At 44.7% G+C, this 26036-nt stretch overlaps 3 protein-coding genes across 5 annotated transcripts in view; 2 read left to right on the top strand and 1 right to left on the bottom strand.

Moving 5' to 3' along the window:
- ide (insulin-degrading enzyme) overlaps positions 1–6861 on the top strand; it is a 28796-nt gene extending 21935 nt beyond the window's left edge. For both annotated transcript variants that reach the window (XM_018681064.2, XM_018681063.2), the window contains exons 22-25: positions 209–270; positions 2690–2762; positions 2850–2917; positions 3621–6861. In XM_018681064.2, coding sequence (XP_018536580.1) covers positions 209–270; positions 2690–2762; positions 2850–2917; positions 3621–3716 — 299 coding nt within the window. In that variant the 3' untranslated portion in view covers positions 3717–6861. The remainder of the gene's footprint in view (positions 1–208; positions 271–2689; positions 2763–2849; positions 2918–3620) is intronic.
- Positions 6003–21974, bottom strand: marchf5 (membrane-associated ring finger (C3HC4) 5). 2 transcript variants are annotated; one of them, XM_051076567.1, is made up of 6 exons: positions 21949–21974; positions 17417–17619; positions 8944–9074; positions 8644–8827; positions 8356–8522; positions 6003–7863 (listed from the first exon to the last, which is right to left on the bottom strand). In XM_051076567.1, the coding sequence occupies exons 1-6, from the start codon at positions 21957–21959 to the stop codon at positions 7747–7749; spliced, it is 813 nt and encodes a 270-aa protein (XP_050932524.1). In that variant the 5' UTR covers positions 21960–21974; the 3' UTR covers positions 6003–7746. The 2 variants fall into 2 exon arrangements, with proteins under 2 accessions (XP_050932524.1, XP_050932523.1); XM_051076566.1 differs by lacking the exon at positions 21949–21974 and adding an exon at positions 18733–18778.
- Positions 21975–22063: 89 nt separating this feature from the next.
- The window catches only part of cpeb3 (cytoplasmic polyadenylation element binding protein 3), a 44169-nt gene continuing 40196 nt past the window's right edge, over positions 22064–26036 (top strand). Inside the window, exon 1 of the mRNA XM_018681072.2 lies at positions 22064–22717. The gene's annotated coding sequence lies outside the window, so the exon portion shown is untranslated. The remainder of the gene's footprint in view (positions 22718–26036) is intronic.

The following is a 26036-nucleotide window of genomic DNA, read 5'->3' as shown; positions in this document are numbered from 1 at the left end:
CTCCTGTATTTCTGATTTTTTTTAAATGAATATTCATTATTAAACTTGCCTTGCAGAGGTAAGCAACAGGGACTGTTGCACGATAAATAAAAGTAATTTAAAGTTTGCATGAGGCAGATTTTTTGGGCTAAGATGGACTTTATGTGCAGTCCAGGTCTTTAAGATGCTGCTGATGCTAACACGTCTGTTTCTCCCTGTTGTGTTGCAGATAACATAGAAGTGGCGTATCTGAAGACTCTGACAAAAGAAAACATAATGCAGTTCTACAGAGTGAGTAGACACACACCTGAACTCATCATCTGCTCATTATGTTCATTAGAAAAAGAAGAAATAACAGCAGTCCTGTTGCAGGCTGTTCTCACTCCACAGAGACGAAGGATAATGGTTGAATCTCTGCTTTAAATGTAAAGTTATATGTTCGGATTCTCACGTGTTAAAACATAAACAACACAAATCTGAGCTTTGAGAATTTTAGCTTCTTGTTTAATATGGAAATGAACAGCATCATTTTGCCATGAACAAAGATAAAATGACTCCCCGGGTGCGGGTTAACTCCCGAACTGCCTCGGTTTTTATTTGAGCAGCCGTAAATTATGAAGCTCGTTTGACTTTAATCGCGGTACTTTGTGGCGGTGGTTAACGCTGTATTGACAGCAGAGGTGTCATTAGCAGGCAGCTGCATAAATTACAACAATAAGCCTGACGTTTAATGACATGGAAGGGTCGTTAAATGTTTCAGAGGTCTATCAATCACTGTTTAATACACGTTTGAACTGTCTAATGAGAAATTCTATAATGATTAAGTTAATTAAGTTAATATCTGGTGCCTGACCCTAATGTAAACGTTTAAAATCGTGTATTTTCTTTGAGGAATTCTGACTTTGTAGAACGTAAACATACAATTTGAGACTGACAGGTTGGTTGCTGTGATTATTTATTAAACACACAGGCTAGCTGCTATAGCTCTGTGTTTGAGGGTTTGTTGTTTGAGGTTCAAACTTCCCTCTAGACCTTTGAAACCGCCCTGAAGAAAACAATCTAACCACAGCGTCCATTTAGTAGCTGTCATGGGGCTTTTGATCATATCACACTGGAGCTGTCATGGAGGTTCGCATTTCCTCTTTTTTCTGCTGAGTACTTTAAAGACTGACTGACAGTGTCTAACAACATTATGGATTGGTTTTTTTTATTTAACAGCTTTTTTTGTTTAACCAGAAACATCTTTATACCACTACCAGACTCCATTCACAAAAACACTAATTTTACTGAGCAAGAACACAGGAGCTGCTGGAATACCACTGCCTCCATCTGTTAGTTACTGTGTGGTACTTTTACTTCAGTAAAGTATCTGATCACTTCTTCCACCACTGAAAGTCACACAATAACACAAACACACTAACAGATAGAGGCAGTGGTATTCCAGCAGCTCCTGAGTTCTGCTTGGTAAAATTAGTGTTTTTGTCAATGGAGTCTGGTAGTGATATATAGTGATGTTTCTGGTTTTAAAAAAGGGATCTTACTCTGTAATAAAAAGCTTTGTTTCTCCATGAATCTTATCCATAATGTTGTCAGACACTTCTAATAACAATCGGAGTCTGTAATGGTAAAAATAAGAACTTTAGTGGACGTACTTCAACCTCTGTAGTCTCATTTAGACGTGTGTTAGCAACCGCTTTTTTCCAGGAGTGGGGGATTTACTGACGGATTTTCTGTCTTGAGCTTGTGTTAAAACCACAGACCTTATTTCAGACATTTAACCAGAAACACACTGCCTGTGGGACGAGGGAACAGAAAGTGCTAACATGCTAACTTGCTAACTGACTTCCTGGTTTTAGGATCAGTCCTGCATCACTGGGTGTTGCAAACTTTTCCCTGCAACTTCTGTGCATATTTTGTAGACAAAGGAAAGTTAAGTCATTGTGTTCTGTCGAATCATGTTTTACCTTCCTGCTGTAGATAATCAGCTGTACAGTAAAAATTCATATCACTGTTACACAGCAGATAGCTACTTTTCTGATAGAGGAGAGGCTCTAAATCAATTTGTGTGTGTGTGTGTGCATCCAGACACACATGTTGGTGCTGGATTCAGTCTGGCCTCCCGGCTTTCATCTCCTCCTGCCTCCTGCTTCTATTCATAGCCGTGGAGGTGACACTGACACAGGGCGCTCACAGCATATCAGCTGCCGTAATGACAGCCAGCCAGCCCGTTTCAAGGGGGATAAAGGGCCAAAGACACACGGCCGCTGAAAGAATTGGCATTATCTCAGCCCAGCAGAAACCATTACAGGCCCCATGCAGAATAAACCTAATGCATTTCTAATGTCATATCAGCTGCAATCACTTTTTTCCCCAGCCTCGCCTCCATTTTTGGTCACCAGAGTCGACGCCGTCTGACTGCAGATGAGCCAAATCTTCAGTCTAATACAATCCTCCATGCAGAGACAGTGATGAGGCTCGACTGTGGAGCTAAATCTCCACAGGGCTGTCACAACTGATCCCAGACTCAGAGAGGGGAACATGGCCGCTCTGCGTCACTCTGATGAGTCATTCCACTGGTTCTGATGGATTCATGCCCCCCCCAAAAAAGATGTTTTGTGATGATATTTGGTGTCCAGGAGAAAGAACCGACCACTAACGTTCAAGGTCACCTGTCGTTCATCATCCCACCTGTCTGTCTGTATCTCTGCAGGAACGGCTGACGGTCGACGCCCTGAAGAGACACAAGGTGTCCGTGCACGTCCTGTCCAGAGAGATGGACTCCTGTGAGTATCTGCAGACACGTGTTGGTTGAGCTGGCGTCACACACTCGCAGTCAGGTTAACCTGTGTGTGTGTGTGTGTGTTTACCAGGTCCAATCGTGGGAGAGTTCCCCGCTCAGAATGATGTCAACCTGGCCCCTGCTCCCTCCCTGCCACAGGTAGCCACCATGTTCTGTGTTTATGCTTAAATTACAACAAATCCAGTCACTTTTCGTCGTCGATCTGAAGCTAGCTTCATTCTGCCTAATGCACGTTCAACCTCGTCGTCCAACTGAGTAAAATAACACGACACTTCTCTTGTTTTTATTGGCGATATCTGTTCCAGTCTTTTGCTCCACACTTTCTGCTCGTCTGGACTAAAACACAAACTAAAACGAGGCGTGCAGCGTTTTCTAGAGCCTCTAAAGTCTCACCTGTGTATCTACAGCCAGATGTGTCTCATATTAAAAAAACACCAGTAAATCACACTGTTCCTTTGTGGATTCATCCGCCGCTGAAAGTAGTCCCCAACAAATGTAACGTTTGTTAAAAACTACAGTACAGGAAATTATTCCGCCTTTTTATAAAGAAATAAAAATGAAGGTTTGTGTCTTTAAAAAGCTTTTTAGACGAAGTGATTCACGCCGTGTGAAACGGGAACCAAACCATACGGAGGAGCATTCTGCAGCAGCTGTTGCAGACTCGAACAAACTAATTGTAGCTGCTTCTGCCAAGTTATAAAGTACTGACGTGGTGTTAAGTGGTTACCATGGAAACAGTGTGGCTCTTTTTGCCATCAGACGCAGTTTAGGGAGGAAACAGACGGAGCGGAATGAGACGGCGCTCTGACCTGACGACGTGTTCTTTGTTGTTCTGTCACAGCCCACGTTGGTTCAGGACATGACGGAGTTCAAGAGGAGCCTGCCGCTGTTCCCCCTGGTCAAGCCTCACATCAACTTCATGGCTGCCAAACTGTGAGCGACGCCAGCGGGTCGGCCCGCAGCAGCACGTCGGGTGTCAGGGGGAGGGGCAACGGCGAGGGACTCCACTCTGTCTCCCGCCTCCAACCTCCTCCTCCAGCCTCCCTCTCCTCCCGTCAGGAAGACTTTCATCTGACTGAGCCTGCATGAGCGTTGGAGTGTGTGTTTGTGTTTGCGTGTGGGTGCATGTGGATTGCGTGTGTGTGTGTGTGTGTGGCAGGCCGGAGCCACTAGAAGAGATGCTTGGAAGCAAATGCGCGTATTTGAATCACAAAGTTAGCCGTGGCCGTGGTCGTGGTCGTCGTTATAGCTGTGATGGTAGAGGTCGCACCAAGACTCACCTCATGTTCAAGTCTCTAAACGGAGATGCAACACTCACTCGCATCACAGTAACTGTGTAGGTTGTTGTAGAGGAAATAGAAACAACCTTAAAAAAAAGAAAAAGAAAAAACAACAAGGGCCCGATCCCTTTAAACGAGTTTGAGTAAAATGCAGAAGCTTCACATTAGGAGGCGTTTTATTTGAGTTATTCAGACATGCTGCTTTGAGGAGAGCGGGTTTATTGGATTGAACGACGGTAGCTCCATGAAGCTCGTCTCTATTTTTATTTGTTGGACTCACAGAGGCACCACAACTCTTCCTGAAAACATTATCACACATTTAAAAAAAAAAAAGACAGACAGCGCTCGGTCTGACGCAACATTTTTATCCAAATTTATGCATTTCTGAAGAATATCTGCCTTATAATTACAGTTTTAATCCTCGCTGGTTTGGACTTTTTTTTGCTTGTAAACTGGTAAAATGTTGGGACCCTTTGAGGAGCTGTTTTAACTTTAAATTGCGAACCACAGAGAACCATGCCTGTGAAAACTGCTTTTATTTTTTAATGCATTTTACAGTAGTATGTAATTCAGGCATCTCAGGGGAACCTCCATGCTGTTTCTTTTAAATTTTATCAGTGAATGATTAAAATATAACTTTTATCAGTCTGTCATCATTAACACTTTATTCTCTTCACTAAATGTGATCGTGGTCTCGGAGTTTTCGGCTGTAGAGGCGGTTTTATTTTTTCTGTGAGACTTTCTGCAGCCTGTGCCTTTCCAGGGGGGGCATCAGTTACTTGGTGATCTGGCTGCACTGAGCTGCTCCTGGTTCTGATCCGGGGCAGAATCCTGGAGGATCTGACCCCCCTCCTAAATCCCAGCCTCCCCTGCCCCCACTCTCTCTCTCTAAATTGCTGGACTGTGCACTTGCGTAGATTTAAAACAACAAAAAAAGCAGCTAGCTGGTTCGTGTTGATGTCTAAAAGCAGGGTTAGAGAAAAGCTCCGGTCTGGATTTCTTTCTGAATATATGCACTTCTCTCTCAAAGCAATAAACTTAATGAACAGTGTGAAGCAGTGAGACGTGGCCCGGAGCAGCTGGATCCACACCGATCCACAGCCTCCAGCCTAACAAAAAAAAAAACCAACCCCCGTGGAGAGTCCGTTCTGAGTGGCCGGCGGTGAGTGTGGATGGCGATGTCAGTGCCATGCAAGCATGACCTGCTCTCAGGTGCTTAAACCAGAAAAAAATAAATCAAACAGTGCTGGTGGAGCTGCCAACGACGCCACAAATCAGACTTAGGATCTTTTTCTCCCTCCCTCCCTCACTCCACCATAGCTGCTCAGGTCTAGTTCATTTCCCACTCACATGATGCTGCAGATTCAAGGTTGGAGTGTGTGACTGTGCCGCATCAAAAGCTTCTTCAATGTTTTCCAGCATTTTACTACGTCAGATAAAAACCATTTCAATTATTTTTCCTTTACAAACAAGACCCAAAACCCAAAGACAACCAGCAGCAGCAGCAGCAGCAGCAGCAGCAGGCCTCAGGCCGTCCATCACTCCCAGCGGCTGTAGCTCGACAGCGTCCTGTGTGGGGGGGGGTGGGTGGAGGCGAAGCCGTTTTCATGCAGTGTTCAGAGGAAACTAGCAACATTACATATCAGGCTTGTGGGCCGTGCACTGTTTACCTTGTGAAGTACCTAGTGATTGGTTTACATTTAGAAAATCAGAAGCATTTTGTTTTTTAAATTCATTTCTGGATGTTATTTGGCGACACAGGGGGGAGGGGCTGTGATTGGCTGGTTGGGTTCACGGGCCGATGATTCATGAGTGCTGACTTTTGTTTTTGTTTGTTTTTTTTGAGTTTTTTCATTGTCTCCTGTGTGTTTCTAATTAATAAACAACTGAATGGAACCAGGTGCAAAGTTTTCCTTCGCCACAATCTCGACACGTGCACTTCCAACGTTTGAAAAAATACATTTATTCACAGAACAGATACCATTTAACCCGAGAGAGTCAGAAGCAACGTCTGTACAACACAGATCCACACTTTAACGTCTCCTCTTCTTCTTTTTTGTCTGTTTTTTCTTTGTTTTTTGGCAGAGTGGAGGCATAACAGTGAAATGTGCTGGGTTGGAGGGGAAAGCTGTGGTTTGCAGATGGTAGGAGGACATCTGTAAAGCAGGCACAGTTTTAATGTGCAGGTTAAATATTCCCAAAGTGGTAAGTTTATACGTCAGGCCTCTTCACAGGAAGTCACATACTATACGTTCTCATGTTTCCCCCAGAAAACAGAAATATTTGTCACATGAAAAGAAAAAGAAATTGAAAGTCACATTGTGCTGCCAATGGTTTAAAACAAAGCTATGTAGTATTGTGTAGTGCTACGTTAAAGAGTCAGTTTACCGAAATGACAAAAAGCCTTATTTTCACTCATTTTTTGTTTGATTTATCCAGGTTTTCTACTCTTCTGTTGTAGTTGTTTAAATATTGGAGAAGGTGTCTCCTCTTTAAAACAGGGGACCTCCCTGTGAAAAGTTGGCATTTTACACTTTTTACATGACAGTCTGAAAAATTGTTTTTTTGTTTTTTAAAGGCAATTCAATAAAATGACATTCATCTGTGCGTAGCTTCAGCTGTCTGCACGGCTGCTGGTTTGAAGCTAGAAAATGTGGCTTGATCATTTGGGTGAACTGACCCTTGAATTTCAACAACAACCCTGCTCCACTGACTCATTCTAAAATGACCACTGTCCATGTTTCACTCAGGCAACACAACAGTCTGATCGTCACATCTCCGGAGAAGAGAGAGAGAGAGAGAGGGAAAAAATAGAAATTATTTCTTAAATAAAATTGAAACTGAGAAAGTTCATCATCTCCCAGTGAAAAGTGCTTCATCGAGTGTCACGTCCGAGTTGCTCGAAGCTTTAGAAATGTTTTCCAGTCCGACGTCCGAAGCTCTGAGGGGACTAAAACATCCACACGGCCGGCAGAGACGGAGCCCGAACAAACCTGAAGCTTTTAAACACACCACGTTAAGAGCGTTTCATAGGATGGAGGAAAAGAGCTACAGACGACGTGAACACTGCCAAGGTGTGTGCAGGAAAAAGAATCAATCTCAGCGTCTAAAACACACACCTCTGCTTTAACTTGTGTGTGTTAGGTTTCCGATTCCCGGTTCTTGTTGATTTACTGCGTCGTCATTCACATCTGTTAAACACATTTTATTGTTTTATCATTAATACATTCCACACACTAAACATTATTCCTCGTTCAGTATAAACCCCCCTGAACATTGGCGATGGGGCCTTTTCAAATCTGCAAAATAAACATTATAAAACAATCATTTATTAATATTATAAAATTGTTATAATTACACATGCCCCGCATTTTCTTTTTTTAAAATACAGTTAAGTTTACAATAAGTATTAGTCGTGATCGGTGGAACGCGTCCACTCACTGCGCGAGTTCTCGGTGTGTGTTAATGAGCGTAACTGCAAACATGCTTCAGTTTTGTCGCCGAACAAAAGACGATTAAAAACGAATGGTCGGGGGGAGGGGGTGAGGAGTGAGGGTGATCCTGTGTCTGTTTCACCAGCACTTCCTGCTCTGGCTCCTCCCCTCCTCACCCCTGTCAGCAGAGGTGTGTGCAGGTGCGGTTTGTCCGGTCGTCCTCCCTCCAGACGCCGCCGCCGCTGCCGCCGCCTCAGGCTTCCTCCTGCTCCGGGAAGTTGAGGATCTTGCGGTGGGCTTGCCTCAGGTACTGCTGCTGTTTGAAGTACACCTTAAACGCTCCCTTGATGGCGACGAAGGCGATACCTCCCTGTAGACGAAGAAGAAAAGAGGAGCGTTTAAAGACACATTCAGCTCAACAGCATCAAAGCTTCCTCGCCGACTTAAAAAGACCTTTCATCACTGCGCTGACTGTCACACATACATCCTGTAAAGAGCTACCTGGTGGTTTCATGTCCAGCTATGAGCAGAATATTAGAAAACATTTATAATACTTCACTGGACTTGTTACTGTCACTGAGTTCCCTTCAAACACCTGAACCGCTTGTTAAGTCACGATCGATGAAAATACTGTTTCCAGGTCCAACTTTTTTTATATTCTATTAATTCTTTTAGGTTATTTATTCACTGTTGTTAAAATGGAACCAGATGCAACAAAATTTTGTTTCGTTGCAGTTTTTAAAACGACAGTAAAGACTTTGAGTTGAAATAAATAGAGATAGATATTAAGTTGAGATAAGTTTTGAGCTGCCAATAAATCAGTAACACTTCTACCTCCATGTACCAGGTCAGGTTTACCCACCAGGATGGTCCTCTGCAGGTTGGAGTTAACGCTGCTGAACATGAGCTTCCCCACAATGGTGGCGATGGTGGGGAAGACCAGGGCGCCGCACAGGATCCGTGTGGCCGACACGTGGTCCGCCAGGGGGCTGGCCTCTGCTGGGATCCGAGGAACTGGGCAACCAATCCCTGCAGAAAAAAAAACAGCAGCAGGGAGCCAGTTGATGTGTGTTTATATTGACAAAGTCCTCCATATTCTAAACAGCTGAGTAAAAACCTGAAGCATAGACACAGCAGAAAGTGTCCTGACCTGGGAAGATGCTGTTGAGTATCTGCAGTTTGTTGGAGTACTTCCTCCACAGACGCAGGACGTAGTCCTCCCAGCGGATCATCTTTCCGAGGATCAGCATGACGGGGATGGTGGGCAGGCCGATGAGCAGGAACAGAGGGTCGGCTCGCTCCATAACATCCAAACCCTCCTTATGGCCGACCACCTGGACAGCACAGAACAATGAGAGTGGAAAACTACAGCAGGGAGGTCAAACTGGACGTTAACTCAGTGGTTCTTGAACCTGAGCTTCATCTCTTCATCTGTTAGTAAAAGTCCAACCTGCATGACAGTGACGGCGCCGTAGGTGACAGCAGTCCAGTAGATGGAGCCCACCATGATGCCAGCAGCCGCGAACGGTCCGGCCTTAGAGATGAGGCGGTCAGCCAGGTCCAGCACGTAGACCACGGGACCTGAGGGGAGGATAACACCAGAGGTTAGTCAGATAATGTGGGGTCGTCCTCTGAATGTGGATCTGAACTCGTCCAACACCTGTTCACCTGATCTAGCCCCTCACACTTCTACCGCTCCCCACAGATACAGACGGAGCTCAGCAGTCGTCATTTTGACAGATAACGCAGCCATCACTGTCAGATACTCACAAAAGTTATTAACTTTTAAATCAATAAAACTTTCTGCAGAATCACTCAGAGTTGAACTGTAAGTGAAGCTAACGAGGGCTGTTTAACTCCTCTATTAAACCTGTCAATCAACCTGCAATTAACTCTCATCCAGCTACAAAAAAAGGGAGAGCAGCCATCTTTGTTTGGGTGTCCTCATCTTTATGTAAAAGTCAAGCTGGCGGTTTCATTCCCGTAACGTTCTCTGTCTATAGGTTGAATTACCTGTATTAAACTGACAGTAAACGAACTGAGGACACGAGGAAGTTCATGTAAGATAAACATCATGTGATCTGGCCGTCTTCCCGTACGACAGGAAAAATGACAACGATGCAGTCATGAAGCAGTCTGAAGCACGTCAGGTATGGTGCACACCTTGTGTTGTATTGACAGACAGGGAGGAGGCTCTCGGGCGAGTTCCACTTTAAGATTAAAAATAACTGGGCTGATTCTCGACAACCGTGTAATAAGGATTAATCTGAAGTCCAGACTTTCCATCTGAGCATTTACTCCCCTGTCTGACATCAGGAGCAAGACCTAAAAACTCTCTGCTGCATCCTCCTCTCTGGCATTCCAGGCTGACTCGAGGGAAATCATGCAATATTTACAGGAAGGCAACCTGATTTCCTCACTCAGACAGACCCATCCACATCCTATTAATAACTAGCCCAGGAGTCAGTGGGAGGAGAGCGGGGTGGGGATGCTACCGTAGGGACCGAGAGCTGAACACTGAACACTGGGTCTGGATGTGTTGCAGTGGAAACTCTCAAGCTGCAAGATGAGATCCACAGCACAGAGCAGTCTGGGTTTTTTAAAGGCCCTGAAAACCCATTTTCTGTAACACCTTCTTACTATAATCAGTGTCGTCCTACATATACACAAAATGTTCTGCTGAAGCAGGAACAGACTGAACGACCACGAAGCTCTGCGCTCTTTAGTTACTGTTTATATACTGAAGATTTCCATTGTAGCATAGCACATATGCAGTTTACAGGGAGATTCACCGCTCTGTCATCTCAGTATGTTTTTAAACAATTAGACACCATTTCAGACAAGAGCAAACTAGAATTTCTAGCTGACAGTTTATTCTATCAGCAGAAAAGACGACTGACACTAGCAGGTTCTATTAGCTGCAGCCAGCTAATTAAGCTAACGGATGTTCTGTGAGTTGGTTAAAAACAGACTCAGGCTGAGGTTTTAATATCTACAGCTTATTGTATTGTAGTGTTGAGCCAGTTAGTCCCAGTATTATACATATGACAAAGAAAAATGTAAGTTCAGACTCATATTTCATTTTAAACCTGTTTGGCTGCCTAGCTTACACAGTTGGACACACAACAAGGACAGAAGTTTGATTTACTGTTCGTGTTTTCAAACAGTTTGACTTTTGACATTTACAAGACTGAAAGCTTTAAGGAATGAGAGCAAACCAGTGTGAAAAGGTAAAACTGTCCTGGATAACTAGTTTGGCTGGAGTTGCTCGAGTATAAACTAACAGAGCTGCTAACGTTAGCCGAAACTCAGATAGCATCCAGGACCAGCTCTAACACAGTGTGAAAATGCTACACAGTGGACAAGCTGGTCCTGAACAGGGTTTTTTAAGTAGCATGTAACCCCATAAAATAATGTAGTTAGTTACTGAAACGCTTCTTAACCTTTAAAGCAACACTCTTCTTTAGCAGTAAGCTAGTTAGCTTAGCATTAGCAAACCAATAGCTAGCTTGAAACTAGTGACTTCCTAAATTAGGCTGCACCATTCAAGCTGAGGTTTCTTAGCTGGGAAAAGACTTCAGTAATGTGTAAACTGGCTGCTTGTAAACATCTATAGTGTTGTCAAAACAAGAGCAAAGAACTCTATAAACAGGAAGGCACAATAGCATTACAAGCTAGCACAACTTCCACAAATTACAGCTTTTAGAGGCACAAAACCTCTTCTGTAAATGTAGGTTATTTTGTTTTATTTCTGCCTGCGTATTTAGAGAAGGGTGTATTTTTCAGAGTATTATTTAATAGTATTCATACAGTTTAGAGTGAGTAGTAAATGTTTAATTATGCTAATGTAACTGCTGTAATTTACTCTGACACGTGATTTAAAATTTTACATCAGTGTCTCTGTCTTTACTATAAATGGGTCCGATATGAGCATGCTAACGTTAGCTTTGTTAGCTGCTTCAGACAATATGTGTTTAATTGAAGCTGTTGCTGATGGATTATGATCCAGAGAAACAGTCACATATTTATAAAAGTGGTCCAAAGGTCAGCAGGCTTCCTGACACACATGCTTGTCTCTTGAGATGGCTGACATTTATAATCACATTTTTAAAATAGTGATTTTGACACGTGCTGCCGAGTTGGGAAATAAAGCTGTGAAGTGGCATTAAAGCAGTGCTGAGTCATCGGTCATTGTGAAAGCAGGACGTGGTTCAAGAACACTTTCCCCTCTGGCCATGTCAGCACGGGATTGATAAATGTATTATCCTGTTGATTTACGCTACGAGGCTGGAGAGAAACAGGTCGACCTTCATGCAAACACCTCAGCCGATACATTTTCATGATCCTGCAGAGGAAACCGAAGCGGTGAGACCAAACTGACGACAGTGTTTACATTAGCCTACACATCGAGTGTAAAAAGAGCTGCAGCTTTCTAAAATAATTCTGAGGCTCCGTGGTTATTTTGGGGTTTTGGGGTTTGAATATAAGACAGACTTTATTGAGCTGTTTGTACAGCCGGGCCACCGTCAGACTGCCACAACCTGTATACAATTCAGCCACTGTTAGCTGTGCACCTATTTCTACAGCTGAGTACATTCACTCTCTGTAGCATTTTAAGCTAAAGGCCTGTCTCTTCAGACAGCAGTGCTCTGATCCACTTGTTGAGGAAGCATTGGTGCTTTTAAAGCTACTTAACTCAGGACGGAAATATCACACTTTTATTTCTAAAGTACTTAGAAACACAGTCCTCTTTTTACTGCACCTGTGTTTCCCGAACACACTGATCTCTGCGATGCCTGAGCGCATTAATACGGCATATTTTGATGACAGCGTTGGAATCTCTTCCGCTTTCTCCCTGCCTAAGCATTACGCCATCGCGGCTGGAGAGAACTGGGTCGCCCCTTAATGGCCGCTGGCAGGACGGAGAGCTGAGCAATTCATTTCAGCCACTGGCAGCAGATTCCATAATTAAGATAATTAAAAAGGAGGGAGGGAGGGGAAGTAAAAGAGAGAGGGGGGGGGGGGGGGAGTGCAACTGCAGTTCTTGGGTAGTGGGCATGCATGCTGGCACTCTGTTCCAGCTGGCTTGTTTACTCTCTCTAAGCAAGAGAGACCATAAAGAAGGAGCAGCAAGGACACGCCGTCCTCGGAGTTAGATTGCCAGCCAAATTAGCATGATCGGCTGGCTTTGGCTCTGCAGCAGGTGCTGGTGGGAATACAGCCAGAACAGCATATAGCTGCCCTGCTCTCTGTGGGCTGCAGCGTTGCTGTCGTCTCCCTCTCCTGCGCAAAACGATCAAAACCTAGGTTAATAAAAAAGCTGATCTGTGGCTCCAAATCAACCCCCCCCATGTTTGGGAGCCAAACATGAGTAATGCCTGTCAAGCCTGAAGAAATGAACTGGCCTCAGCAGCAACCCTGAGAAAATAACAAGTATGGCAGCTTCCCAGCGGCACTCCCTGTCTCTACCTGTCCACGGCTTCATCACCAAAACTGAAAGCTGTCATCACAGTGTTGTCACCTGTTATTATTCTGAAGCCTAATTAAAGCTGCTGCGAGAAATTACACTCAAAAAGGGAGATGCATAACAGTGCTTTAGAATAAAGGCGGTGCAGCAGCAGGGAAATCATAAATATAAGGTGTCGCTGTGTCTGTAGAAGTGGAATAAAGAAAGCACGGCTGGAATAAAAAATGGGAAAGGAACACTGCAGCAGTGATGCAGCAAAACAGACAATGGCGTACTCCTCCTGCTCACTTTGAAACGCACTCACGCCCGGCACATCCTGCAGCTAGAGACCAGAACTCCTCAGCTCCGACGTGGAGAAATTTACCCTTCTCTGTGTCGTATTATTCATCAGGTATTAGTGATTCTAGATGTGGTTTGCTGGAGGGAAATGGAAAAATGAGGATGTTGTAAAATCCCTGTTTGTGGTAGTTTGAGTAACAAACCCAAATACTGTGCAAATACAGTTTGACCTCTGACATCAGGCGGCGCCAAAGATGCAAAATGTGCAAATCAGACGCAGATCTCTGCAGGAGAGGATCACATGTGACTCAAATCCTCTGCTGATGTCGCAGGGAAACGCTGTGGAGGACAGCTGCGATTTCACGCACTCATCAGCAGAGCGGCGGCGACGCTCCGCTCGTCTCCTCCTTTGATGAGCCGCTCCGTCAGCTCCTCCCATGACCCAGTTTCAGTCGCACTCCTCTCTCCCAGACACATCCAGCATCCCTGCACAGCTCCCTCTCCACCTCTGTCTGACACTCACTAATGGGATTAGGAAAAACACACTTTTCCCTGTGGTGGGAGCGCCTCTCAGGTAAACTCTGAGCATATCTGCACAGGAAGTGGAGCAGCTTTTGCTCTGTGGCAAAGGCATCAACCAATCACAGTTGGTCCCGCGCCTTCCTTCAGCTCCTGCATGTAGAGCAGTGCAGGCGTGACACCAGTCGAACGTTTTCATCTGGTTTTGGATTATTGCAGAAAATTAGCTTAGTGAGCAAGTTTACAATACTTTACACTGTTCTGATGTTTGAAGCCGAAATCCAACCTCCAGAGGTAAAAAGCTAATGTTAGGCTATAAACCAACTACACCACGGTCACATGACGTCAACGTCTCCACCACTAAGCTTCCAACTGGTCATTTCATTTAGCTCTGAGCTCTTCTACAAAAGCCTTTCTTCTTAGAAAGTTAGTGAGAGTTTGAAAGAGCGTGAGTAGAAACACAACGAGGCTGTAAAGGTGGACTGGTGAGTAGATGGGTTTTCATGTTAACGTCCCCGACAACCTCTGTAGTCTCATTTAGACACTCGTTAGCAACCGCCTTTTTTAAGACACGTAAAAGCTTCAAACATCAGGAGTGGGGGATTTACTGACCCATTTTATGTTGGAGAATAAAACCTGAAAATGTCTTGAGCTTGTGTTAAAACCACAGACCTTATTTCAGACATTTAACCAGAAACACACTGACAACAGGAAGAGCTAACATGCTAACATGCTAACTGACTTCCTGGTTTTAGGCTCATTCCTGCAGCTCTGTATCTGCAGGTGAGTATTTCACATTTATCATGTGTTTATCGATCACACCCCGGGTGTGTAACGGCCTTAAAGCTCATTACGTCGTTTTCAGACAGCGTACTCTTCTTCTATCCATTAACAGAGAGTGGGGAGAAGTGGCAAAACAAGGTTAGTGCTTCCACTAATTCCCAGACACTTCTCTCACTTAAAAATGCAAACTGTGTTTTCTCCGTCGTTTTCAGATGTGCAGCGTCCTCCCACACATCCTCACTCTGTCATCTAAACTGAGGGGAAACCAGAGGAAGTTATCCACGACTGAATCAAAGGTAACACAAGCCTCTGGTTGCTTATATAAAGGCCTCAATAAATGAAGAGTGATGGTGGCAGACGCCTGCTGTATCATCCTCTCAGGGCACCATCACTCAGCAGATCAGCCACAGCAAAGAGGAAGTTCCCTTTCAAACTAAACCGCCGGCCCATCCATCACGACGCTGTGCTGCCTTTGGCCAAACCGCCCGAGTGCACGCACACATGACAAAAGAACACAAACTGTGGAGTGTGCATCAGGAGCTGATGAGCTTGAGGTTAAACTTTTTATAGCAGGCTGTTATAAAAATAAAGAGTCAGCCAAGAATAACTAACCACACAAACATCATAATGATGCAGCCGCCTGTGAGAAAACACTGATGCAATGTGTCTAAATGACTTAAACACTGCTGTGTTAAAGACTCCATTCATTATGTGTCTCCAGGCCAAGAGACACTCCAACATTAGATACAACAAATATGTCTGAATATCCTCTTTGAAGCACTGCTGGGCTGAAACTGAATCAGCTTGAATATTATTCTATAAAATATTTGATTTGTTTCTGCACAGAAATGCAATAATATATTCAAATTAAACTTCTTAAATATCTAATTTCAGTCGACTTTAAAATCAAATACACAAACTAATACTCAGCTTTCAGCTCTGAGATTCCCATAATAATCTGTTGGATTAATAAAACCCCAACAGTCGGACTTCCTTTTACCATGTTGCTTGGCAACCAGTCAGCCATGGCTTCACTGCAGTTTCTCTCATCACATCACACATTGTCTCTGCACCTCCATCTTTGGTATAAGCTGATGACTTTTTAAGCAGTGGAGTTATTAATGCACCTAAAGTTGTTTACAGTCAATTAAAGCTGAAATGCTTTTCTTTAACTGATAAAACTCAAGTTATCGTCCTCAGAAATACAGCAAACCTACAAATTCAGTACTTTAAATAAACCACAGCAGGGTTTAACACAGCAGACATCGAGTTAGAAAAGCACAGTAATAATGGCTCTGATGTGTTCAGGGGCCCCAGTAAGTCATGACTTTGGAGTTTTATTTAGTTTTATCATTTATATATTTATATATACACCTGTGCCTTTGCCTTCTGGTAAAAGGCTTCATTTAATGTGAGCTAAATACCTGTAGAAATAAAGTTAAAGAACTTTTTCTTTTACAGAAATGACCTAGAAATGTCCCCGATCTTAATCCTTTTAGTGCAGTTTTTCTTGTGATTTTTCTGTGCACCTGCAGACTCCTTATTCAACAAAACACACTTGTCATTTCTTCCTCCTGACTCAGCTGTTTACAAACCTGCACCATATCAGCTGGATGCATTTTTTGTAACGTAATGCTAAAATATTTTTTAATTTGAGAGCCAATAAATGCAATATTCTAACATATTATTAATTTTCTCTAAACACATTTAAACTATTGAACGTGTTACCAGGGCTCGCTGGGCTGCTCCATTGGATGCTGTTTTTTTCTGCATGTAAGGGTTGATATTAGCTCTAATTAACAGGCCAACTGGGACCTGTGAGCCCATTAACACGACCTTAAATACAAAGAGGAAAAAACAAAAAAAGCCAGACAGACACATTCGCAAATACCCAGTGAGCAGCCAAGTGCCAGTAATCAGCTCTCAGAGGGAGAGGAGGAGGAGGAGGAGGAGGAGGAGGAGGAAGAGGAGGAGGAGGAGGAGGCGAAGACGCTGAGCTGAAACCTTCTGTTTATAGCAGCAGAGTGAGTGACAGCACAGCCTTGGTCACTATAAATAAACATGAACCTGTTCACCAGCTGGGCCAGGCCTCCTGCAGACTAACATTGTCTTAAAGCCAGCTCCTGTCTCAAATTGCAGCTTCTCTCTCTTTGAGGTTGAAACGCCAGAGGCCCAGTGGCTGATGGGTAACCAAGTGACAAGTCTGAACTATTAACCTTAGATGTATATCAGGCAATAAAGGGATTAAATCAGCATGACTCTTTCCTGAGATACAAAGAGGAGAAGCCGGTGGTTGTCTCAGCGAGGCTGAAAACTGAGCAGAGTGCGGTGTGTTCATTAGATGAGTCATAGCTGGTGTTTGGGAACAACTGAAGCCCTCATCACTCTGACGTGTTCGGATAATTGCGGCAGCCGCTTCTCTAAAACTGCTGCCGGTCAATCAGCCGGGAGGAGGCCGGGGCGGCGTAACGAGCGAGCGCCCTTCTGTTCCTCGTCAGGCTGAAAGGAAATATTTACCCAGATCACCACAGAACCTATGCTGGCTCCGGAGTAAATAAACATGCACTCAGGCAAGACAAACTGAATGGCTCTCAGAGCTCTGGGTACAGTTACAGGCAGCAGCTATTAAGAGCTGCCCTCAAAGAGGAAGCCTGAGCAGTCTATTTACATGGAAATGTCTTCTATAGTGCTGCCTCCATGTTGACAGCGGGTGGAAAAGGAGAGTTGTCGTGATATTTTGACAGCACGCTAATTAAATTCAGACTCAAATTCAGCTTTCTCAGTGTATCCCAGACCACACTGACATCTCAGAGCATCTAGATTTGACCCTCAGGGAGCTAATAAGCTAGCATCTCCTCCTCTGTGAGGAACCCACCCAGTTTGGGGAAGACGATGAGGTATTCTGCATTGCATTGTGGGCAGGCGACGCGCGCCGTGCTGTTCCCCCGCTGCTTCTCGTCCACCCAGCGCTGCAGGCAGGCCTGGTGGACCCACTTGGTGGAGCCGCGGCAGTGACACGGACGCACCCACTCCGCCGTGCGGTCGTCCTCGTCCGTGGCGAAGCACACCCAGCAGCTCCTGAGAACACACAACAAACGACACACACACGTTACGTTACAGCTCGACGCTTATTTCCCTGCGGTCCAGCTGACGAATAATGTGATTTCTGAAGACACATGAGCAGATTAGACGGAGCTGCTGTGCTTCTGAATCAAAGTGGTGTGATGAATACCTTTGGCTCGAGTAAAACTAAACCTAAGCAGAGCGCCTGCCCACTGGCACAGAGAAAAAAAGAAACTGCCTACCACACATTCGACCTTAGATTCTATTTCAATCACAGGTTTTATAAATAAATACACCTGGTTTTTGAAGGTGTTTACAGTCTGCCTGTAAAGGTCAGGTGGGTTCAGGAGTATCAGGATGGTGAAATCCTTCCACGTCTGAGGACAATGAAAAGTCTATAGTGCATCATGTTTGTTTATTCCTGCGACAGATGAGAGGAGAGTGTGATAGAGAGCAGGCAGGACGAATGAAATCTGTTCATGAGTGAAAAGCGAGCAGTCAGCTGCACAGTCGCTTCACAAGCTCCGGTTTGTTTGGACTCCTTACTGAGGAAAGTGTTGGCGAGGTCATTTTTCAGCATTTCAGGGACAATGATAGAGGTGGTGATCAAAGTCTGGCCTGGATGGGACTCACACAGCATCGCTCTGGGCCAGTGACTCTGCATGAAATCGGCCAAGATCAATACATAAACCCTATAGGCAAACAGGCTGTAATGCTGACTGCTTGTCAGGCAGATCTGACAGCACCGCAGGAACTGCTCGACACACACACACACACACAAACAGGCCCGTCATCCTGCCAAGGAAAAAGATTTCCAGGGGGATTAGTTTTCAGATCACATCACAATGTCAGATTCCTCCTGTTATTAAAAAAGGGAAGGCTACACTTAACTTCTGCCGTTTCTCGTGGATCCGCTGCTCAGACCGAAATCCACCAGGGATGCAGACAAAACCAGAGGAGACACAGGCTCTCTCTCTGGGTGACATCCAGACAAATGCTTTGTTCTGGCCTCCAGCCAAACCATATTTTAACCCCCCCACACACACACACTCACACACACACATCCTCCTCCCTCTCCTCCCACATTATATCTCACTTTGACTCCACTTCCTCCAACTCCTCACTTACAAGGAAGAAGCCTTTAGCATGTTTGTCCTGTCGGCTGCGTTATCTTCCAATTAATTGGACTCCTTTTGTGAACAATACGCCCCCCCCTCACCCTCCTCTGCACATTTGAGAGGTAAAATGATATCGAAGTTCCTTGACCTTACCACAGTACATCTCCAACTGTGACATTATATTGCTTTTCCATAATTAATCAGCAGAGTGCGACTGGCTGGAGGGTTCACCGCCCCTGTGGTTCAAGAAACTAGACCAGTTTCCTTCTTATTTTAGCTGCTGTTCAGTCCTGGGTTACATGTGAATAAGTGATTTGAGAAAATAGGCAGCCTGCAGAGCACGACTGAGTTTTACAGCTGCTGATAAAAGCGAGGGACAGATGCAAATTTTCTTTAAAATGGAGAAATGTTCCTTTAAGCCACATCCACATCCAGTTGGGTCTGTTGCTAGGAGATGTGCCGGTTCAGGAGCCGACCGCCGCCTTCGACCCAGTCGCCCGGACTATCCGCGCGTGTGACATTTACGTCCTCATTTTCATAATTACACTGAACCTTGAGCAGCTGGCATTTCACTTGATGAATGAAACAATGATTAGTCTACACACACACACACACAGACAGCTCCCATAAACCCCTGGCATAAATCCAGTGAGTGAGCAGAGACCGGCTGTAATGGAGCCGTTTGTTTTGTTCTCGCAGGCTGTGATTATTTACATTTTTTGGTATTATTCAGATGAGAGAGAAAACCTGGCAGATTATTATTTATAGAGTGCAGGTTACAGTGAGCGCCATCATGCTCCATCTGTCTGCATTAAGTTCATTCATTTTAGAACAAACTGCTGAACGTGTCGGACCTGCCCAGACAGTTTAGAGTTCCACTTCCTATCTTTAACAGGTAACAGCTATGCCCAGCTTTTTTACTCTCACATTAGGAATATTACAAACATCCACCTGCAGCTCTGACTCCCTCTTAAAATCTATCTCTGGGTGTGGGAAGATTCAGGAGGGTTTACAAAGAAAAACATGTAACTAAACTGCCTCTTATGTGGAAATAATTAAGAAAATCACTTGAATACAAAGTCTTCTCTTGCAGCAGTTTGGCTTCAACATTTATTCAGAGGCTGACTCAGCGAATCCCCCATGGTACACCGTGTACATTTCAACCCTCCTGCTCCCACAGCTGAATAATGGATGTCAAATCTGTGGGCGTCTGTCATCATCATACTGAGGTCTGGGTGCGCTGTTACTGGGGGCCCACAGGGGGGCCGATGGGGGGGTCCTGTGTGTGAGAGACCGTGGATGGCTGAACTTGGATTATTTGCTCGGGTTGCCGCCTGCGACGGGCAACGGGATGAGTTTTCCAATACTCCCCTGATTGTGAATAAAACATGACGACGCAGGAGAGGAGCCGCCGGGTCGAAGGCGCTCGGGTGACACGGCCGGTTGAAGAGGCCGAGGGCGGGAACACGAGGTGAATCTGAGTCTGACGGAAACATCAGGCCTCTGTTCACACTTCAGTCCACTGTCTGCTCAGGTGTGTGAGCCTGCACTGGAGCTGGGTTAATCTCAATACACCCAGGTCTAACAGAGGGTGTGTCTCTCCAGGTGTGAGGGAACACAAGTCACATCATCATCACTTTTAGATTTTTTTTCAGTGAAAATTTAACTGAAAAAATTCTGCATCATGTCTGATGCTGCATCTAACACGTTTAGTTTTTCTGCACTGCAAAGCTAACAGGAACAAATATACAGCTTACTGCCGTCTCAATGTCCCAAAAAGACAGCAGGACGAGCAGGTCGAGTGGACGCCTGGACAGATGTCTCCAGAGAAGAACGACAGCGGAGGAACAAAACCCGGCACTGCGTTAGATTCACTGGCTCCTGTTCCTGTAACCCGGCCCTGCAGCCTGACAGGACCTAATACAACAGCACTGAAACACTATCCTCTGAGCGAAACTTTAATCTGTGGCTCGATGTTGCCTCGGCCCTGTTTAACAGAACACTCCAGATAAGACCATGGCTTCTAAAGCTATAAATTCAAAACGGCAGATGGTAAAAAAAAAAACAAAAAGCCTGACAGGTTTAATTAACGACACAATCAGGTGTGAATGCTTGTTTGCTGGTGATTCTACACTGTGTTCACAACACATATTTACATGTTTACTCGACAAAAACGAAGCCTAAACCTACAAACGCATCATATTGACAGATGCTTCCACACCTGGAACAACTTCCCCACTACAGCACGACAAGGTCTGGAAGGTTTCCATCAAAACGTCCTTCAAGAACATGAGCTGTGACGACGGCCATTCGCCTGAACTGCGCCGCAGCAAGGTGACCCTCCGTCTCTGCCACTTATTTACATGTTAAACAGGCAAACTCAAGTGTGGCTTTGCTGCTTTCCTCAATGAGCTTTAATCCAGCTAATGCTAACCGACTGCTCTGAGACTTCAAGGGCAGGCGAGCAGCGCTGTGTATTATCCTTTTTATTTCACCAGTTACTGTGAAAAGGCTGCTGGGATCAAACGAGCGAGGGGCTGCAGATCCTTCCTGTAAAGCTGTGAATGGGATTCTGACGATCGTGACGTCACGCAGGCGCAGGAGCAGTCAGCTCAGGGCGACAGGGTGATTGACACTGTGTACAAAGATGAGTGTTACCGCACAGCTACTTTCTCATCGTCTCACAAGTCAGGTTCTTTAAGGAGCACATAAGCCGCCCGACAAAGGCGCCTTTCACTCCGCAGAGGTCACGTGACTGTGGGAAAACTGGAGGCTCCTCAGCACAAAGGCAGGGGCACAGGAGCACCGGATTCTGGTCTGCAAGGATCTTTAAAAGGGAAGGTTAGGGCCTCAGGAGGTTTCTCCATGTCTGACTGCTTCAGCTCAATCACAAACTAGTCTGGTCCATGTCGGTTAAACAACAACAGCAGCGAGGCAGGGTGTTTGCCAACCCAGCTCCTCAGGAGTCTAAGATTAGCACCGTTCAGGAGTCCTCTCTGAAAAGATGTCACAGTTATGGAGTCTTGGCGTATTTTCCACCTGAGCTGGACAAAATAACAGGGTGTCCTTACAAAGCTGTGCAACTGAACACACCAACATGAAGCTTCTTCATAAAAAACAGACGTTATTCCACATATACTGTGACATTTTAAAAATAGCAGCACTTTAAATTTAGGAAACCGACCAACAAACATTAATCAGAGGTTTGTTTGTGTTGCTCACTCACAGGTAAGTCATGTTTGTCAGCTAATACAGGAGCCTCCCACCTCTCTTCATGACAAATGTGTGTACTTGTGCTACCTGCAGCACAAGCATGGCGACCTTTGTATTATATCAACACGTGCACAGGAGTCCAGGAGAAGGCGTTTGTTTACGCGGCGACCGGCCCACGAGAGGCTGGCGTGCTCAGTTAGAGACTATGACCAGTGATGATTAACACTCACATGACCCTCATTTCACTTTCACGTGTGTTTGTTTTGGTGGTTTTATTGTGCGTACGTAAATGTTCACACTATAAAAACACAGCCCTGAGATACAGCAGTGAAACCGGACGGCCTTCAGTCAACACCTTGTGGTTTAAATAACTCGAGCCTGCTAGCTCAACCACCTAGCTTAATGCCATTTGGCCTGAGCTTTCATTGATGTTAATGCAGCACAGGTTTCTACAAGCTGCACACTACCAGCTACTCATTTCTGTTTGGAGTACGAGTGTATGAGAGAATATTAAGCTTATCCAGCTGACACAAACAAGGTGTAATTTCTAATAATGATGACTAATCTAACCATGAAAACTGCTGCTTTTATGTTTGTTTATTCAATCAGATGAAGGATTTTAGTCATCAGACGTCTGGATTTGAAGTTCTCCGAGAAACAAGCTGAAGAAACAGCCTCTCCCAGCGTCCTGTGTACGTCTGAGGGTAATTCAGCTTCAAGTTAAAACCTCCTCAACGATGAATCCTCACCGATAAACAAGCTTCTTCAGTTTTAATCATCAGGTACGTTGACCAGAACTGTCCTAATAACATTCATATTTGACATCACTGTGTTGATTCTTTCTGATCAAGTAGGTTTAACTCTTTACTAGAACATGTTGTAGTGAGAAAACCTCTGGCAGTACAGTTGAATAAAACATGTATATTCATGAAATTATGAGCTCTAAGTTTTAAGCTTTGACACCAAACCATGGCTACAGAGTTTAACCACAACTCCTGTCAATCATTATTAGCCCTCACTCACGTACAGCACATATTCATAAACCCACTCATACAGACAGCAGCAGGGTCAGTGATCTGGACAACAAAAGAATAAAACAAGGAGGTTGTGTGAGAGCCAATAGAAAGGTCAGGCTGGATTGAAATGTGTCTCCCACATCTATTTGTGAAACACTGCATTGCAGGGGCAGCTGGCTGCTTGTGGCAGGGCCCAGATAAGAGCCTGTGGAGCCTTATGTTTGTCAGCGATAGAGGCTGGGTACACAACCGTGGGCAAGGGGACATGACATACATCTTCCTGCTATCGACTCCTCAAACACTGTCAGGGTTATTGCCTCTGCCACACACCCACAGCACGCAGCTAAAGCACATTTCACAAAGCCCACATGCCCTTCTTTTCTTCCTGCTACTCCACCGAGTGCTTGGGAAATGGCTTCAAAGTCCAAAGTTTAATATTGACAGAAAGCACCGTGTCAAATGCCTACAGATGCCTCTTTAGCGCGAGCTGCACAGGCTATCAAATGCCAGTGACTATTTTGAGGGAAACGGCACACCGACGTGCTCGGACCCAACGCTGCAGCATCCGCTCACACAGAAGATGGAAAATTCTGGTCACTCGTGAAGCGTGACGCCTGGGAAACAGCCAGCGTGGCTTCGTCCCACTTAAAAACACTGAACCCTGTTTTATTATTCCATAAAGTGTAGAGAGTAACCTGGACACAGGTGAATAATGTTTGAGATTTGTCTGTGTCCAGGTTAAAGAGAGCTCTAAACACAGATTATTTTACTGAAGTCATTACATGAACCTTAACTACACACCCACAGTTTGTTCGAGAGCTGCTGAATTACCTGTAATTTATTTTCTGAACACATTCTCTGGTAAAAATAGAAGCAAGATGACAACAACAAACAACTCCTCAGCCTCACTAACAGTTTTGCTGGGAGGTGCAAAATTAACTATCTTGTTTTTACATTATGAATAAATTTAGTTCAGATCACACAGAAAAAGGTCTAATTTATTATTTTAACATCATCAGAATCTGAGGCTGTTTTTACACAAATAACTGAAAGATCAGAAACAGCATTTTGTGTTTTTAAAACTGCTGAACTGAAAAATATTATATATTTTATGTCTAATTTGGAGGAATGTAATAGTCCTAGTTTTTAAATTTAACCACTGGTTTCATATTGATTTCTATTCTGTTTGTTTTATTTGTTGTTTAATCTTGTCATGTGTAGGCGCTCTGAGCTGCATCCAGTTAAACTGAGGATGATAACAGGTTCTAATTTAGAGTTTGAATGTTAGTGGATCTGATCAGAGACTGAGGCTTTAAAAAAGCTCAAAAACACAGACGTCACACACGAGAATGTTTTCACAAACACGGCCGATGATCTTCAGGCCGACTGTGCCAGGTAAGAACTCTGTGTTCCCTCCAGATCTCTGAGGTCGCTTCTTGTGTGTTTCGAAACAGCAGATCACACATTGTCAGTGTTTTTGTTGACAGGTCTCAAATCGCTGTCAACTCTCCCCTCTCTACATCTGGAGGACTGCAGCTAATGTTTCCAGTTTCACCATCACCTAACGTGGCTTCCTCTGTTGATGTGAGCTGACCACAAACACAGCAGATCTGTAGCTGCAGTGCTACAACAACATCTGCTCAGTGTGATGTGATATTTCATGACGTCTCACAGTTCAAACTGAGCTGAGCTAACCTGTGCCTTCCTGTGTGCATCACTGTTTCCTCATGGAGCAAAACTCTGCATCACAAACCAGAAAACAGCTCTGGAGAGGTTCTCAGCGTGAACTGATGCTCTTGCCAAAACACCACAGGAAGCCAAACAAATGCAGAATAATAATGTGCTGAACGTGAGTTTAACTTGTTGCTTAGGAGAGGTTGGCTGCCGGCTGTCACAAATAAAAAAGCTGCAGCCTTTCAGACATGAATTCGAGGCTGGATTTTATGCCTAGTATGATGAGCTACAGCTCTGAGCCTGGTTCAGGACCCTGCTGCTCCAAGGGAGCTGCAGAGTTGCTGACGGTGTGCCCTGACATCCCTGAAGAAATGCACCGAGGGCAGGATTGTATGTGTTTATGGCTCAAAATAATTCCCCACCCGTCACAATGGATCTCCCCTCCACTGGACCATGAAACTGTTAAACCTGCGGTTCCACATTGTGCCGAGCAGAGCTTCAGTCCACCCTGAGTGCTGTCAGACATTTCGATGTCAGACGACATGTTCGAGCTTCTTCTGGCTGCTGTAAAATTTGACAGTGGCTTCACTGACCTGTGTGAACAGGCAGTGAAGAGCTGTGACAGCCTGGTAGTGTGGAACAGACCTACACGTTTGATTAGGTGTCAAACCCATAAACGTGTTGGTCATTAAGCAGAATTTTTACTCCAACGACAGGTTTGCCTTGTTGGTTGCGGGACAAGGTTCGGTCGGACTTCACAGCTAGAAGGTTCTGGGTTTGAACCTGGTTCAGCCAGACCTCCAGCTTCCTCCCACAGTCCAAGAACATGTGGTTTAGGTTAACTGATGATCTTAATTGCCTGTAGGAGTGAATGGATGTTTGTCTCTACATGTCATCCTCTCAGGATAAGCCAGATGGACGGATGGATGGATGGATGGATGGACGAATGGATGGATGGATAGATGGATGTGGTGAGGAAGTTTCCAACACTTATTTACCCACAATGCACCTTTACCACTCTGTTTCTTTTACTGTAAAATATCTCCACATTTCTGGCTAGCGACAGCTGACGATACCTGCTAACTTTACAGCTCTTCCTGAAGATGTCAGCGAACTCTCTCAGACTCAATATGCTCATGTTCCTCTCCTTAACTACAAACTGTTCATGCACACAGCTCAGACATCTTATCAAGCAGCTGAAGGGTTACATAAGTTTCAGCCATTCTCTGAACGAGTGTGTGTTTAAACAGCAGATATCCAGGGGCTTATTTTAAACAGAAGATAAGCAGACAGTTTATTCTTTCAGTGTCAGTGAACGTGACAGCTTCAGGGTCAATAGTTGATAGTTAAGGGTCAGTAGTTAACAGGACACATGTTGTGGGAGAAGTGCAGCTGACACTGTGACCTTTAG

The sequence above is a fragment of the Lates calcarifer genome, linkage group LG16_LG22 (genome assembly GCF_001640805.2).
Source record: "Lates calcarifer isolate ASB-BC8 linkage group LG16_LG22, TLL_Latcal_v3, whole genome shotgun sequence".
NCBI classification, from domain to species: Eukaryota; Metazoa; Chordata; class Actinopteri; family Centropomidae; genus Lates; species Lates calcarifer.
Note: the sequence above shows the minus strand (reverse complement) of the source record. Positions and strands in the feature narration are given on the sequence as shown.